This window comes from Choristoneura fumiferana, chromosome 8, assembly GCF_025370935.1.
Source record: "Choristoneura fumiferana chromosome 8, NRCan_CFum_1, whole genome shotgun sequence".
Lineage (NCBI taxonomy): Eukaryota > Metazoa > Arthropoda > Insecta > Lepidoptera > Tortricidae > Choristoneura > Choristoneura fumiferana.
In genome coordinates this window covers 13852773-13871027 of record NC_133479.1, presented here as the reverse complement: position 1 = coordinate 13871027, position 18255 = coordinate 13852773, and the positions used below count along the sequence as shown (strand labels likewise).

At 34.7% G+C, this 18255-nt stretch overlaps 1 protein-coding gene across 12 annotated transcripts in view; it reads right to left on the bottom strand.

The window, feature by feature from the left end:
* LOC141430559 (uncharacterized) overlaps positions 1–18255 on the bottom strand; it is a 207416-nt gene that overhangs the window by 43504 nt on the left and 145657 nt on the right. For 5 of the 12 annotated variants that reach the window (XM_074091310.1, XM_074091315.1, XM_074091312.1 and 2 more), the window contains exons 4-6: positions 6683–6754; positions 5917–5967; positions 593–677 (exon numbers count right to left, since the gene is read on the bottom strand). The exons of 1 other annotated variant lie outside the window; for it this stretch is intronic. In XM_074091310.1, coding sequence (XP_073947411.1) covers positions 593–677; positions 5917–5967; positions 6683–6754 — 208 coding nt within the window. Of the gene's footprint in view, positions 1–592; positions 678–5916; positions 5996–6682; positions 6806–18255 lie in introns of those variants that run through there. 6 more of the 12 variants (XM_074091316.1, XM_074091318.1, XM_074091319.1 and 3 more) reach the window with 4 other exon arrangements.

The following is an 18255-nucleotide window of genomic DNA, read 5'->3' as shown; positions in this document are numbered from 1 at the left end:
ATCCACTTAAGCACAAATAGCATAATGTAGTATAGTAATGGAAATGATGATGATGATAATTAATGACAATGAAAACACAAAGCGCTTAGATATTACCTTTGCTCACAGTGACCGGCTGACTGACTCTGGTGCGTAGTGAGCTAACTGAGCCACCGACCGCGAGCATCGTTTGCTGCCACTCACCCGCTCACTGAATAAGTCGGCAAGCTAAACGCCGCAAAATTCCTTACAGTAAGCCCTGTATGGACACTGTTTAAAATATTAGGGAGGCGAACTAGAAGCTAACCAGTTAGCCGCTCACTGTGAGCCTAATGGGGACGCGGCCTTAAATTCATAGTCTTACCACTTTTTCTTGGGTTGAGCTATTTTCATTATGAATAGTTAGTAAATACATTACTGAACTCATGTCTTTTGAAATAACACTGACAAGGTTCTACAACTCGCCCACAATTAAAGCTCCGGCTGTGCAAACACTTCCCACTTCTCGAGCCCTTATATTTTAGTTCTAGGGATGTCCCAACCCGCAACAGGTGAGAATCACTATTGACATCCCAAATATTTAAGCCTTAATTGAGGAACTCAAAGTAAATACCGTCTAGGCCGGGCGGTGGCGGAGGGAAGGGCGGAATGGTCCCGAAACGGCCGGAACCCTCGCTGTCACCTTCTTCTTGGTCCACCTGTGTGATATAAATTAGCAAGCAGTGTTTATAAATGGTTGTTGGGTAAATAAATTGAATGTAGTGTATAGCTAAGAATGTGTATTCAATCTCTTCACTATCACTCTATTTTGTGGTTTAGTCTAGCACTGGTGGGAATGAGCAAGCTAACTGCTTCTTTTATTTTTACTTCTTTTGTGACACACAATACAATTCATAAAATTTGCTTTAAGAACCTTTTTACAGTAAGTACTAAATAAATTTGATGCCGTGTTTGTTTATTTGTATAAAATAATCGAATAAAAAAGGCAACGTTAATATGTGCATAATACTTCGTATATGATAATCTTAGCACAGAGTCACAGAGCTTGCTGGAACGTAGCGGTGTTAAGCCGACTCTTGAATTTTTAAATATTTGCTATTTTTTTATTCATAGAAGTAGTAATAAAAGAAGCTGCTTAAAATTAGCTTTAGCTTACTAATGCATTTCATGTGACACATAGGTACTGTACATAAAATGCATTAATGAGTGGTGATGTTTCACCAAAGTCCAAAAAAGTACCAGCTCTTGTGAGCCGTACATTTTTCAAGATAAAATGTCTTTTGTATTAAAAGTAGGTACATTAAAAGCATCATCAGTACAGTACATTTCATTTATTAGTATACGGAGTAAGGTCAAGAAGGCTAATTAATCACAATGTAGGCACATAGGTAATGTACTTAAGATGTCAATCATAATTGACTTAGGCACCTAATTAATTTGGTTAGTGCATTAATTGAGAGGTGTTAGCGTGACTTGTTAGATTAATATACTGATTAGTAAGAGGAATAGAAAGTTTACGAAAGCTAAAAACTCGAGGCACCTATTTATATGTCTAAAAAGCCATATGTTATTTTTTTTAGCTCAGTTTGTAACTTATTTATTTATTATTGAGTTGTTCCAGTGGCCAACCATGGTCTTCCTTGTCAGTTCTACTTCACTAAATGATGATTTCAGAGTGCAAATGCACGAGTTACTTGAAAATATTTACATATCATTAAACGACAACAATATTTAGGTAGGTACAATATTTTTGAAGAGTTCCTTTGATTTCCCCGAGATTTAGGGGCTGTTTCACCAGCCATTGATTAGCCATTGATTACGGTTAAATGTGATGCCGTCTCTATTTCTTTTGTTCGAATAGACGGAGACGGCATCACATTTAATCGTCAGTTAACACTAATCAATGGGTGGTGAAACAGCCCCTTACTCATCTAATTATTTGGTCTATGGAATAACAATAATAACGCCACTTAGATTATTACTATTTTTTATAAATATGGCGAAGGTTTAAGAATTTTGAACATGAAACTACCGTGAGACTCACGCATAGTGTGCGTGTTGCGGCAGCCGCCGAGTCGCGTGCTCCTGAGAAGAAGGGCTACGAAATAGCCCGAAACATGTCGAGCTAAACTCTGTTTAAGACGTGAGTTATCCGTTACAATATCATTTAATAGGAGTAAGAATACTTTAGTTAAATCCCTTTATTTATTACTAAAATTCACGTTACATATCAATAACTGAAACCTATCAAAATGAGTTTTGATAGGTTAAGAACCTATAAAAATGCGTTTGGTTAGAATAAAATTGTTCCTCGAAAATGTTTGCTGTGAAGCTAACCAAACAAACTAAAAATATCATACAAACAAGCAAACAAACTAGAAATATCTAAGTAGTTTGTTCGCATATAAAAACTGTCATTTGATTGCGATCGCGAGCGTCAGAAACGTTAGGCAATACGACCTCCGCTCTTCCATTGCCCATTCACTGACATGTATGTTACACTAACGAGACCACACACAATACAAGCGATGTATCACAGAATAAGTACTCCTTATAACTTGAATTTAGAGTTTATATTCAAATCGGGTTTCTACAGTAAATTATGAAATTATGCAGTATCCTTTTCAATTATTTTCAATATAGAGTGTAGAGAAAAGAACAATATCTTACGGAAGGAAAGTTGCAAAAACCTGTAGATTTAAGCGGTAAATAACAGTTCCAAATCCAGAGTAACTAAAATTGCGACTATCCATACTAATATTATAAATGCGAAAGTGTGTTTGTCCGTCTCTCACGCCGTAACGGAGCGACGGATCGACGTGATTTTTGGCATAGAGATAGTTTATGGGCCCGAGAGTGACATAGGCCACTTTTTATCCCGTAAAAATGCACAGTTCCCGAGGGAACAGCGCGTGATAACTGAATACCACGCGGGCGGAGCCGCGGGCAAAAGCTAGTTTGAAATAATTTAGTAAATAGATATGTGAAAAAAGTGATTTATTTACTGCGTTTTGTTTATTGTTGAAATGCTTCCTTTTAAAATTACCCCAATTGTTCTACAATCGTTTCAACCGCTATCAGTACCCTGTCTCCATATTGAAAAAATTATCCACACGTGGCAAAAGGTTTCAAAACTAACAGTGTACTTTCGATATAATTTCGATTTGTTTAATTTTCATTCTGACTGTAGCTTACTTCTCCAATATAGGTACTGGTATATGACAAGAGTACTGATTGCTGTTGAAACGCATGTCAAACTATCTGTTACTGTAGCACTGCCTATTCTATGGACACTTTTCGACAGACAAATATTGTTCTCCTTTTCTCTACACTTCATTTCAAATTTTATACGACAAATATCTTAATGAACGTGGAAAAAACCAAAATTAGCGTGGTTATCTTGCAAAACTTCACTTTTTACAATTCACTATAAATGTCGCTATTTGTATCTCGTACTAGCTGTTGCCCGCGGCTTCGCCTCCGTTGTTTTTTTTTCTGTATTTTCTTCCATAAAAACCTTCTCCTGACAGTAATGAACACAACAAAAAAATAATTAGCGAGATCGGACCAGTCGTTCCCGAGTTTTGCGCTTAGCAACACATTTTACGATATATAATATATATAGATGACGAAAACTCGGAAGATTGCATTTTGACGGTAGACTAAAATAAGATGGGGAACAGTTGTGCTGTTACTAAGTAGATATACCTATTTTGAATTCGTAATCAATTATAGCAGCTAACAGGAAAAATAAAATAAGCGTAAATGTTATTAGGTAAAATGCACTTATGTTATAATAGATGTAGGTATTCATTGTGCATTGTAACCAGGACGATGGCCATAGATAACTTGTGGAAGGAATAGATAAAGAAAGGTAAGTAAATACAGATAATCATTAAAAGGCCTTGTTATGATTCTACTTCATTCAATTAGTATAGTCGGCATAAAAATATACTTACCTATTTTTAACGATAACTCGGAAAATTTGTGGAAAAATGCAATTATTTTCGTTTTTAGGGTTCCGTACCTCGAAAGGAAAAAACGGAACCCTTATAGGATCACTTTGTTGTCCGTCCGTCCGTCCGTCTGTCAAGCAAGACCCTTTTTCTCAGGAACGCGTGGAGGTATCAAATACTCAGGTCTACTATCCTTTAGAGCTGTGAAAAAATCAAACTTCTAAGCCAACGTAATCAAAAGATACAGCCGTTAATGCTGCAAATTTCCGCAAATTTTCGAAACTCGCAAGGGAATCAAAACCTACAGGGTACTTCCGGTGAACTCTGAATCTTGAAATTTGGTACGAAGCAACGTCTTATAGCACAAATAAAGGAAAAATAGGCGAAAACCGTAATTTTTTTGTTACATCATGATAATAAAAATATTTTTAATAATTTTAAACTTACTACCTACAGGTTTGTACGGAACCCTCGGTGCGCGAGTCCGACTCGCACTTGGCCGGTTTTTTTAAACGGATAGTTCTTGGGTGCTCCAGATTCTATTCGTATTTGCATCTCTTGACACTATGATCAATTAAAATTATGGTTTATGTGTTAGACTAAACAATTACAATTGCATTGAGTGAGTATGTGAGGGCCGTAGGTGAAGGTACAGTCTCACCATTTTAATTGTGGACCACTGTAGAAGCATTTAAAAAATCATTAGACTCACACGTCTATCACTATTAACACGTTGGCTGCCATGAGCATCACCGGTGGGATCATGTTTAATCTTAGCTGTGTTGTCATAAGCATCATCGGTGGGATCCAAAGCTTATTTTTAACTCCAGATGCAAAGAGAGGTGTGTTATTAAGTTAGACGCCAAAGTCTGTCTGTCCGTGGCATCGTAGCTCTTAAACGGATTTGATGCGTCCGATTTTGATACGGTTTTTTATTTGACGTTAAAGCAAATTTGTTCGCGGTGGTTCTCAACTGTTTCATTAAAACGGTTCAGCGGTTTTTGAGAAATATTTAACTTTATAATGACAATGTTGGGTGAGAATTTGAGCAAAGTAATTGTTTTAGTTCAGACAATGTTGAGGATTTATCAACTTATCTAAGTTGGTTAGGTTGAGTTATTATTCAGGGTATTTGCTTTGGGATTATTTTGGGGGCTTATTATTCGAACCTCAGTAATTGGTCGATGCTGTGAGCATCATCGGTGAGATCATTACATTTGTATGGGTCGTGGGAGCAACATTTGAGACGAAGTCAGCTGGGAAACCAACGTGTTGAAGCAGTTTTTGTGACATTTATTGAAATGTGATCCTACAAAGAAAAGGTAGAACTGTACCAAGCTGCAAAACGCCACAACGTGCAATGAATGTATTGAGTTAGGTAATTCCCATAATTATTTTATTTAGTAAATTATTTTTAACTTTATTGACAATATCATGTTATTAACATGGTTTTATTCAAAGCTACGCCAAAAATATGTTAGTAGCATAAATAACTAATCCAGAGAAAGAAAATATGTTAGTCACAATTCTTTTTTAATGATTCGATCAATAGTCATAAAGAAATCTCAGTAAATTAATTGATTATATTAAATATAATGACCCGGATAACTCACGTCTTAAATCGAGTTTAGCTCGACATGTTTCGGGCTAATCCGTAGCCCTTCGTCTTCGTGCGCGTGTTGTAGCAGCCGTTGAGTCGCGTTGCTCCGAAGACGAAGGGCTACGGATTAGCCCGAAACAAGTCGAGCTAAACTCGATTTAAGACGTGAGTTATCCGGGTCATTATATTTAATATGAGTGAGTCTCACGGTAGTTTCATGTTCAAAATTAATTGATTAATTAAGCACTTAATTTAGAATAATACAGTTCTATTACACAAAAGAAAATTGACAATTCAGTTTATTCATTACAACCAAGTGTTAGTATTCTCGCTGTTAGTGAAACAAAGCCAACACAAATTATAAATTCATAATGTAATCACCAAAAAATTGTCAATGTCTATCTCGTCGCCACCGCTGCCTTTACCCATTTCCTGTCAAAACGTTGAAAATTGAACATTTCTGTGGAGCAGACAACGTATTCTACCTGAGTTTATTTTTCTTTAACGATTATTTGAAGTATTTTCTTATATAGAGTCGACTCATTTATTACGTCCATCGAAAACTAATCCGTTTCACGCAATAAATGCACAAACCCTTATACCCGTAATAAGACAAACTTATACTTTACAAACTAACTGACATTCAATAAAATATCACCACAAATTACGGGTAACAAAGTTTTGGACTTTGTAAACTTTTCTATTAATAACATCGATACCAAGTAGGTAAAATTATATTTGGTATCTTCAAATTGAACGTTAAACTCACTTTGAACTGACTTTTACTATACTTATTGCTGACTATATAGTCGCAAATAATATGCTTACAAATGTTTACACATTAGACGTTGGTCAAAATTATGTATTTAAGATAACTATCCTTTTGTCTTATACTCGTATAACTCTTAGACCAAGTTCTCAGATAAATAGAATCTACACTTAAAGAAGATCAGGATAAAGTTCAAAAAGTTGGACAATTGTCTGGAAGAAGTTCCGTTTATGACACGATAATTATGGTATATCTATCCCAAAACAGAACTTTTCATACTATTTTTAACTGGATACTTTTTGAACTCCATCCGCTAACTGAAACTTCAGATTTAACACAATTAATCAAAGAGGATTAATCAACGTAATTATCACTTACCTCAAATGTGTTGACGCATTGCACCTCAGCTTGCGATGGGGTTCCATACAACTTCAGCTCTTGAAAGGCACCCTGTATTACAACCAATGTTACAACTCGCCACCACATCGTTACTTTCAAGTCTGACAATTTATCAACTGCTTTAGTATAACTGCATTAAATGGATTCCGCTTAGCAAAAGATGTATCAGTACTTACCTCAATATTACTATTAATTTGGTGCTTGAATTATTTAAATTTCTCAGATCGAAATTAATGATTACATATGCATAGGCTTTTTCCCCTAACGAATAAAATTGTTTGGCACAGAACATAATACATAACAACTCAATATTGCTTTCGGATACTACAAGTAAACAAATGGTTGAATAAATTTGTTCTTTAAAAAGCTTGCAGACTGTCAGTTATTTAGTTTTTAGAGCAAACAGTAGTCAAATTTATTCTTTATCTTAAGACGAGAATCAATAAATTAATGCCAAATGGCGTCTTATTACCGCGTCATTAAATATCATCGCTGTTTGTTTTTGTTTTATTTATAAATCCGAAATATGGACAAGGGAATAGCTGTAAGGGATTATTACTCTGCCATTCCTATGGGAGAATGGCTTTTTAGGAGATGAGACGTCGATCCAAATATAGGAAAGTCTCTGCGGAAACAAAATACGTCACTAATGGACGTTTACTTTGGTTTTTTCTTTTTAACAGTGGCTCTGGTTTTTTATTTAGATAAATGCTGTGAATAACAAGGAAGAAAATCTTAAAAAGTTTAATAGGATGTACCTACTGTTAAAGCCGTGAAAAAATAATAATAACATGTTTAAAACTACGGTTACAGTTCGACGGATCACAGTTTACTACGTAACCTAACTTACCTAACATTCGTTTAAATAAAAAGTGTAAAAATACATATACGAAAAACCTTTTTAATAAACTATATTTTTATTTACTTAAGTATAAATTTTACGTCACTTCCACAGGTAAATATTATCAATTTCAGAAGGTTTACACCCAACTTGTATTTATATTACACTTTGTAATTACACTATGTTTAATGCTTTCTTGTGCAAAAAAATACTTCAACATTTCATTTTCACTGTTAATTCTCCTATGAAATCCGCACTTTTATATACTTAGATACTTTTTTCCGGGCTTCATAGAAACGCGTGTGCAGGTTTACGCGTATTCCCTGCGTCTGTACTGTATTCAACTAAATTTAAAACCCTGCATCTATAGTTTATAAAGCATATACTGGAAACAGATAACTCATTGAATTTTACGCTCAATTAACTTTTTTTTGTTATAATAAGTACATTTGTATTTAAACAAACGCATTAAATGGTACAATTGAAGTAAAAACTATCCTAACCTAAACTAACACAGTATATATACATCATAACTAAACTGAAAAAATAGCAACTAATTTGTATTTATCAGGCTGTTATTAGGCTACGTTTGTGTTTCAAAGGAGAAACGAGAATATTTTTTAGGATAAAACCTACTTAATACCCCTTTCCTAATCAAAAACTTACAAATTGGGGCTAATTGCGTCATTAAAATAGAAGAATGATGAGCTAAATTATATATTCGGATCGGCAAAATTTGTCCGATTGTCTTTTTACATAATGTAAATGGGTACGTTTATTTCTTAATAATTTTCGTAACAAAACGGACACATCACACAATATTTTGGGGACACATCTAGAGGCCCTGTTTTTCCAGCTCGGAATCCGGGTATGAGGCTACCTCCCAAATTTTGTTGAAATCGGTGAAATAAACTTAGAGTATAACGGAAGATAGAAATGCCCAAATGTCAGATTATTAAAGGATCATGTTTTTCTAAAAAAAAATACAAGCTTTTTTGCTGACTGTGTACTTACATTTCTGTACCAAGTTTTAAGTCGAGTCCAGATTAATAATATTATCACCGGATTTACATAAGTTGTTATGCCAAAACAGAACCCTGAAAGTGCCTCAAATAAACGTGCAAGATTTAACCCAACAAATAAAGCAAGTTAAATAAAAGCTTGTAATAAAATAGGTACCAACAATGTGACTGGTATGACCGAATATTCCTCAATTTGTTTTGTAATTCTTTGCACAATATGAACTAATCTTTTTAAGTTGTGCTTCCCACAATCCATACATTCAAGCTATGCACCTGCACACACAACATCGCTTGACTTTTTGAACGGGTGTTGGTAAACGGCGCACAGCTAATCGAATAGGTACCATTGATAGAAAGGAATATAAAAAAGAATTAAGGTGGCTCATTGATCGAAGTAGTTCTTTCAAAATAATTTAGCCAATCGTAAAGTTTCTACCCGGCGCTTATTATCGTTACTAACACAGAAGAACATTGAATAATGTTAGAAAGCATGTCGAGTAATTTTAAATACCTTTCCCTTTTGTAATTTTCGTACAGTCAAGTGCGAAAATATGTTATCTATTCGCACCACTCAAAAATATGCTACCACTTAATAAATCGGAAATACAGATGAAGAGAAAGTTGTAGCCCAGTAGTTTTAAATGTAATGTAAAAAACAGTAGTTTTTTTCAAAAAATAGTTAGCTAATGTGGTGGGCAAATTATTTACCCAATTTTTTTTTCAAATGTAGCTGAATCGATACTACCGACGATTCTGCCAATATGTCGAGGTTGGGGAAAACACTATTAGTTTTAAATTTACCCTTGTTCGTTAGCTTCTTTCTTCTTTGATCATAATTTAAAAAACGTAATTTGTATTATATAAAAAAATGCTTTGGGAATCCGCTACACTTTGGTATAACACAAACAACTACATACGACTTTTCGAAATATATATCACACCACTGAAAACCCTTATGTAATAAGTTATTAATGTGTACTGGACAGATATACCAGGACTCTTCACAAGGGTAGAGTAAATAGGATTTTACTGGGCTACAACTTTCTCTTCATCTGTATTTCCGATTTAATCCAGTAATAAATCAAAAATCATTTGAATAAAAAATTGGGTAAATAATTTGCCCACCGCATTTTAGCTAAAACAAACTATTTTATGAAAAAAACTAGTGTTTTTACATTACACTTAAAACTATTATTAATACCTACCTGTTTTTCATTATGTAATAAAAGTTATAATTATAATTATAGCGGATTAGTAATGTATGGGAAAAAAACTTTTTTAAAAGTATCACATCCCAAAATTTTTTACTCAAATTATCATTTGGCAAAAAATCATTTGCTAAAACAACTTATCGCAATTTTACAGTTCGTAATTTTTTTTTGGCAAATTATTGTTTCATAAATATATAAATATCATGGGACACTTGACACCAATTGACCTAGTCCCAAACTAAGCAAAGCTTGTACTATGGGTACCAGGCAACGGATAAACATACTTATATAGATAAATACATACTTAAATACATATTAAACATCCAAGACCCGAGAACAAACATTCGTATTATTCACACAAATGTTTGCCCCGGCCGGGAATCGAACCCGGGACCTCAAGCTTCGCAGTCAGCTTCTCTAACCACTTGGCCATCCGGTCGTCCAAATAACAAAATGAATAAACTGTAAATTTATCTATATTCGTTTGGGAAATGAAACTACTGCGATAAGTTTCTTGGGAAGTAAAATTTGGCGAAAAATATTTTGCCGAAACGGCAGTACACCAAAGTTGGATTGTTGGATAGCGTTTAAATGTCACAAAAAAAGTTTCATTCGGATGCATACGTACAACAGCGAAAATTTCATTACAACAGGAAGACCAGTATTTTTTTGATAATATTCTTTTAGCAATTTGGTTTTTCCATTCAGTAGCGTGGAAAAAGCGGGTCCGATAAAAACGCGTAAATAATATAATAATACGCAGCAATTTGGTTTTTCCATTCAGTAGCGTGGAAAAAGCGGGTCCGATAAAAAAGGGGCTACGTAAAAATAAATAACGCACACACACACCGGGCAGAGGAAGTCCTCGCACACCTGCAAAAGTTTACTTAGTAGGTACTCGTATAAACGAGTTTGACTCCACAAGTAAAGTACTTTCGTGCTAATTTTTGTCCGACTACCCGAATGAGAGTTATGTTTTTTGAGCGTATGTTATGACGTGTGTATATTTGAAGTGAGAAAAGTTTTTCTATGCAAAGTATTTATGACATTGGCATAAGATTGATTTTTAATTGGCCTGTGTAAAAACGTTTTTCACTATATCCATGTATAATATTAATAATAATAATTATGATTTTGTTATATTTATTATTTTACCTATATATTTTAAATCTATCTATCTTATAAGTTTAAATGAGCGAATGATATAATCAGAATTTCGGAAACGGCTTTAACGATTTTGATGAAATTTTGTATATATAGATTTTTTCCGGAATGAAAAATCGATCTAGGTTGGTCTTATCCCTGGGAAAACGCTTAATGTTACCTAGTTTTAGCCCGAGCGAAGCTCGAACGCCCAGGTACTTGTATAGACTCAACGGGGTCACGCCGTTTTGTCACCAAATTAGTTTTATTGATTATAAATATGTATGTTAGTCTGTCGGGTATTTATTGTATGGGCCAAGTTGCCCGAAATAAATGAATTTATTATTATTATTATAGAATAAGCTATAACTAACAAATAGATGTAGGTATTTTAAGTTTAGATTAGTTTTATTTTAATTAATAATTACACTGACAATTATGGAAATTGTCTGAAATAAAAATAGAATTGAATTGAATTCAAATTTGAATGACTAACTGGAAACCGATTATTTAAAAATACACCACTTGAAAGTGGTATCTGGATATTACTGTAAAACACAATTAATAAAGAGCTGTAGTTTTCTATTACTCTCCTTGATTTTAAAAATAAAACTAAAAATAGATAAGAAAAATTGGTGTTTAATTCTCAAAGACTTGATTTAATAAATCCAGCCTTTGGCCGCGTAATTCCTGTGTAGGTTCCTAGCAGTTTAATTTCAACCTTCAAGTCTTCACTATCCGCAATTCAGTAATTTTGAATAGAATAGAATAGAAATATTTTATTCGCTACTCGCACATTACATAAAACATAGTGTAAATATATTAAAAAAATAAAACAATAGTATTAACAAGCATTATGTATTATGCGAAATCGCGAAGCTGCCGGCCCCAGCTCAGCATAGTGTTGTAAAATAAAAATAAACTGTTAGGATTAAACATACGGGGATTATTATTTTAAAGCGTAGATTTAAAACGGCTGTGTACGCTAGGGATTATGTTTGTCGTCGAAAATACTTTAGGCAAAATATACATCGTAAAAATTGCTGTGTGTACACAGTCATACATTTAAGTTTCGTTGAAATTAACTTTAGTTTCGTGTTTTGACTTTTTATTTAACTCGGCAGGTATTTACAAAAACTCCTGCTTTTCACTTTTATAATAAGCTAGCTCGCGACTTTGTCTGCAATCCGTTTATCACGCGTCCGCCGGTAACTACATACTTATACAATTATCCGGTATAAAACTATCCCATCTTCATGTCAGGATGCCAAACTATCTCCATAATCAAATTTAATCACGATCGGATAGTAATTTTAAGCGTGAAAGCGTAAAAAACAAACATACATTTCGCGTGGCGAGGAAAATATATAAAAACTCACTGCTGAGAATATTCTACACTAGCCGTTACCCGCGACTCCGTCCGCGTACAATTAGTTTTCACTATCCCGCGGAAACTATGCAATTTTATCTACCTCGGAATCGAGAGAAGAATCGATTAGGCTGTTTTAAATCAGGCTGTATTTGTGTTTTTAAATCCCTTTTTTATTGTACCCAGTCTAAAAGTTACGACTGCAACATGCGCCAATTAAATGCGCCAATATTTTACCGAGGTTGCATACTATTTCGATAATTGAATACGGCAAAAATGCCGTGGTGGCCGAGTGGTCTGAACTATGGACTCTCAAGCAGTGGATCGTGGGTTCAAACCCCGGCTCGCAACTCTGAGTTTTTCAAAATTCATGTGCGAAATTACATTTGAAATTTACCACGAGCTTTACGGTGAAGGAAAACATCGTGAGGACGCCTGCACAAACCTGAGAAGACATTCAATGGTGTGTGTGAAGTTCCCAATCCGCACTGGGCTCGCGTGGGGACTACGGCCCAAGCCCTGTTATCCTGAGAGGAGCCCTGCCCAGCAGTGGGACGTATATAGGCTGGGATGGGAAATGAAATCAACAAAGTCAAAATGAAAAATATTTTTGGTGTCTGAGTTTTTCAGTTACTTATTTAATTAACACCTTTATATGCTAGGATGATAATGATGCTGATTATTATTAAACTGTGCGTATTATAAGACGCGTAATCAGTATAAATGTAATTTTATAATTTCATCATTCAACTTCAACGGTTCTATTTCTGGAATGCAGCAATCTCAAGGTGCTTCAGTTCATTAGGGCTGTAAATTTGACTGCACAGCGCTCTTTGACAACTCGGAGTCGCGAGATCCAATTACTTCGACAAAACAGGTGCTGCTGTATTGCGCTAGTTGGTAAGAGTTCTATTCATTAAAGGGGTTCCTTGTGAGTTTTGACAATAATATGTATGTGTACGATTATGTATGTAAACTCTATACACAGAGAGGAGAACAAAGGCGAGCTTATCCCTAAGAAGGGATCTCTTCCAGCTAACCTAACAATAATCAGTAGAGATGCTTGCTGTTGAGATGTAGTAAAATATCGTTTGTAGTGTGGGGTTCTCGAATGGCCGAACAACAACTGATGGGGCTTGGGGTGTAAAAGTCATTGAGTGGTGAGTACGACTCAGAAGGCGAGGTGGACTGGCCACTTTACGTGAATGAGGGTTTTCACAGAGGCGAAATATCGCTAGATGGCGTTAGCATCGAGAGGTCCATTTGACGTTGCACGTTTGCTTGCGATTGGCTCATTTAGTTTTTTAACCAATCACGATCGAACGTCAAACGTCAAACGGGTCTCACGATACTAACGCCATCTAGCGATATTTCGCCTCTGTGAAAACCCTCATTGTGGGGTGGATGCAAGTGACGACTGTTCATTGTGGCGTTCTAAAGGGACCGTCACTTTTGTTTAACAGTGGATCTCTTCTGGCTGATAATGAGTAAATAATGTGGCTGTATTGCCTGACACTTGGGTTCTCACAATCACATTAACCACGTCACCCCCCACGTCTACCCTCATCTTCCAACGTGTGACAGAAAGAAGTGATGAAATAGTTTGTGATTCCGAGTGCGTTACATGTAGGCCTATGATTTAGATTACTTTCAGATTAAGATACTCAATTACCTATGAGTAAAATAACAATTCAACTTTGAATTGCCGATATTTCACGCCAAAAAAATTAATATGTTAACCTCAATAAAGTAATGAAAAGAAAGTATGCGAGACTTTTAAGTACCGATCTTTCTAAGAAACACAAAATAAAAAATTGTTCATACCTTTTAGAAAAAAATGCTGTCATGCAAACAAAAATCTCGAGGATGGTAAATCGCATTTCAAAGCCCATTGTTGTTCGAAGCAAGTAAAAATTCACGGGAACGTTTTCCTGCAATGTTTTCTAATGAATAGATTCGAGGTTACGGAAGGCTGTCCGGTGGAAAACGCCTCGCGAGCGAATTTAGATTTCCCCGACAGATTTTAATTAAAAATACTCCGGCTCAAAAGCGTTAGGTCCATTCGGATGCCCGTTATGTCAAAAAGTTAATTCCTCGTGCCTTTGCTTTTAGTGTACGAGATAACATTCAAATGGAGCGGGTTAAATTGTTAAAAATGACTAAAGGTATGGTGTAAGCAAATGATTTCCGCATCGTTTGTCATGAACTTGAATATGAACATCGTTTGGCACTGGAAGCACAGGTATAAGTTGAGTCACAGACATGTATAATTGACAGAATGAACGCAAAGCGCGAGCAATGCTTCAGCTTGGGCGAAAATGCTTTTGTTAGTCGATTATCTATATTTATTTACACGTCCTATTTTTCAACTCATTCTCATGAAATATTGTTATTAGGTAGAGGTACATTTGGTAATTATAATGTTTTTTTTTGTAGATTCAATTGTAATTGTTTCAAAAAGGCGTAGCGATAGGAGTTTTGGCGAGATCTTGAGCTCTCATCACAGAGACACTAATATTATTTACGTATCGGCATAATATTATAGTACGGGTTGCTGAAATAGGTTTACACTAAAATCGAGAAATCTGTTTAGTTTGACGTACCTACTACTAACTACGAACACATTAAAAAAGAAGCGAACAACAACGAAACAAGAAATAAAAAATATTGACAACAAAGCTGAAAAGATTAATGTAAAGGTCTGGTCGGAAATAAAAAGTTAAATGCACAAGTAACGGGAAAACCCTGCAACTCTGCAGCCTTTACAAAAGTTTAAAGGGCTTAACCCCTTTATCGGGGGTTTGAATGTAGCTAAAAATGCCTGGTCCTTTCCCTCCGATAATAGAATGCCCGGCTAAATGACGAGTGACCCCGATTCTCAAAAATAACGCTAATTTTTTCACCACCTCGTGATTTATTAGAGCCTGAACGGTTTCCGGACGCATCGGATAAGGTCTAACAATAGCTGTGACGTGTAAATAAAATTGATAGAGGGCGCTGACGTCGCTTTAAAATATCACTTTTTCACGTGACGTTTTTGTGGACGTATCGCGGGCCATTTTGGAATGTCAGTAAATGATTTAGTTTCGTACCTACTCGTATTCTGGACTGAGGGATCTTTATCAATTTTACTTAAGTCAGAAATATCATATAATATATATTAAATTAATTGTTTGTGAAACTTTCATGACTCAATGAGTCTGCGAGCAAGGTGCCTAAATTTATTAGCAAGCCTTTGGGTGTATTGTATATAGTTATTTTCATAGTAAGTAGGTATTTAATGCAAAGTTTCTGACCACATTCATGCGGATCATCAAGTACACTAATATCAGTTATATGATATAATTGATATAACTTATATTATATCAAACAATTGCTAAGACAACGTATCGCTATACTAATGAATACCAACGACTCGTGATCGTATTCATTCAGCAAGTCTTTAAATTTATCTTAACAATTGTGGACACATAACTAGAAACGCAGTCATCGACACCACAAACGGACTCAAATCACTTTGGTGACGGCAGTGATCCCCAATTATTTTGCATCACTGTGGACATCAAAGGGAATATTTGCAAACGCCTCATTTTAACAACTCGCGTGAATATTTATATAGCGGTGTTTGCAAGAAAATTGTAGGCGGAATGTTCACGTAGATTTATAACTACTATGTTATTTTTATGTATAAACGTCGTATTTACTTTATATGTTTTTTAAACTTGAATTTGTCTGAATATTATGTAAGAACTTTTGTTGCTCTATATTTGTGTGTGTTTATTGAAACGACAAGCGAAGGTGTATGCATTGCAAAAATGTATGCCGAGATTCGCGGCGCAAATATGCCATTTAATTAATGTAAGCCAATATTTCACGTTTTAATATGAATTCCTGTGTTGAAACTGCACATGAGTTTCGATTTGACACTTTTATCTAATACCTTTAAACGAGCAATTCTTATATATATATACAATCGGGGATCTCGGAAACGGCTCCAACGATGAAAAACCGATCTAGCTAGGTCTTGTCTCTGGGAAAACGCTTGTTACCGAGTTTCAGCTCGAGCAATGCTCGGTCCCCAGGTACTAATACCTAACGAAAGGCAGTATGAATAATTTAACAAAATGACATGTAATGATGATATTACCAATAAAAGAGTATGAGTATGAGTATGAGTATGATGGCTGAATGAATAAATAGACAGATAAATCTTTACACGTTCTTTCTTTGTTAATTTAAGTACGTAATAGAATCAGGTTTTTCTTATCGAACATTAATAACTTACAAGTTTTTCTTGTAACATATTTATCTACTGTAAAATTTTGTGTAGTTAAAATTTAAAAAATCATCAAATTGTAAAATTATGTGTTTTTGTAAAAGCCGTCCTATCGTAATGAAATTTAAAAATTCAGTCTCATTGCTGGCTCCTTTTCCTTGTGAAGTATAACACTGCAATGAAAATTGCCTCCAGTAAAACTATTTATCATTTTAATGGAGCAATGACATGAATGGCTACATTTGTCTAATACCTACATAAGTACCTAGTTGTAGAAAAAGTACCTTTTGAATACAACGTTGTATAACTCAAGTAGAGGTAAGTCTAAAAAATCTTGTGAGCTTTTTCTGATGTACGCCACTAAATTCATAAATCTAGATTGGCTACATTTTGAAACTGCTGAAAATAACAGATACTTATTTTTTTAATGTGTCGCAGTGCCGTTTGGGCTAAAATAACTTTATAAAAACTTTAAATTACCTAAGTATGATCTGGCATTAACCTTATAACTTAAAGTTGCTACCACACACGTTCCGCGTATAACTCTAACTTTAGCAACTTAGTTTCCCGTGCTTGAATTATGTTCGAAAATATCGTTTTGCTAAAATAACGAGTATTTACCACTTTCTGGGACAACTGTGAAACTAGTATCTGCCTTGAATTTGTAACTTTTGTAAGATTGGTTCATTTTTAGATTAGAAACTTCGTGCCGATTTGACACTTTAAAAAATCACACTTTCATTATATTTTATGCCAATAAACTATAATATATTATTTGCTTAAGCGTGAGCGGTCATAACTAGACGCTGTTTTGTAATCCAGCGTCAACCCACTGTCATTTTGTAATACAAACAATGTCAACTGTTATAATTATTTTCTAAGGGTTGACATTGTATTGCTGAATTAATTAGGGTTGACACACTATTGCATAACAGCGTCCCTAGTGATCGGCGTCCGGTAGTAATTTTTTGACGAAAGTATTACATGGATATGATTCTATTTAATTTCGTGCACAATTTCTTTACCTATAAAAATTTATCTTTTTTTATCGAGGCTATAATATTTGCATTATGATTATGAAGTAAAGGTCACTTATAGGTATTTATCTATCGAACGATACGTCATCTCATGTCTTGCATTTGTCTCATTACGTTAACATTCCTATCATTATTTTACACATGAATTGTACATGTGCAACGAAATAATTGAATTGTTTATTTCGTCATATTTCTGGAGTGTTCACTATATTATTTGGTGTAAAATATATCTAGCAAATTTACTATGATGAATAGGTACTATTTATCGTTTTATTTTTAACAACACAGACTAATCCATATAGTCATACATTTACTAGACGAACAGTCCATCACTGTTTCTTTCACATTTTAAAGATACGGATGTAAACAATTATTAATTTCTTTCCCTTTCTTTCAACGAAAATGTCAATTTTCTTGTCAAAAATAAGTACATTTGTCACTTAATTTTTGATGATAGGGTAACCGTAAAACATGTAGGGACGAAATGTTTTGGCTCATGGACCTTTTTTGGTAGATACTTCCATTTTATATAACTGCAAATTGTTATAGCGCACCGCACTTCACGCTTGTATGAAGATGATAAGAAGATGAGAGGCATTAAGACCGCAGTATCTACAAAGTGACACCGTAACGTTACTGCTTCTAGTTAAAGA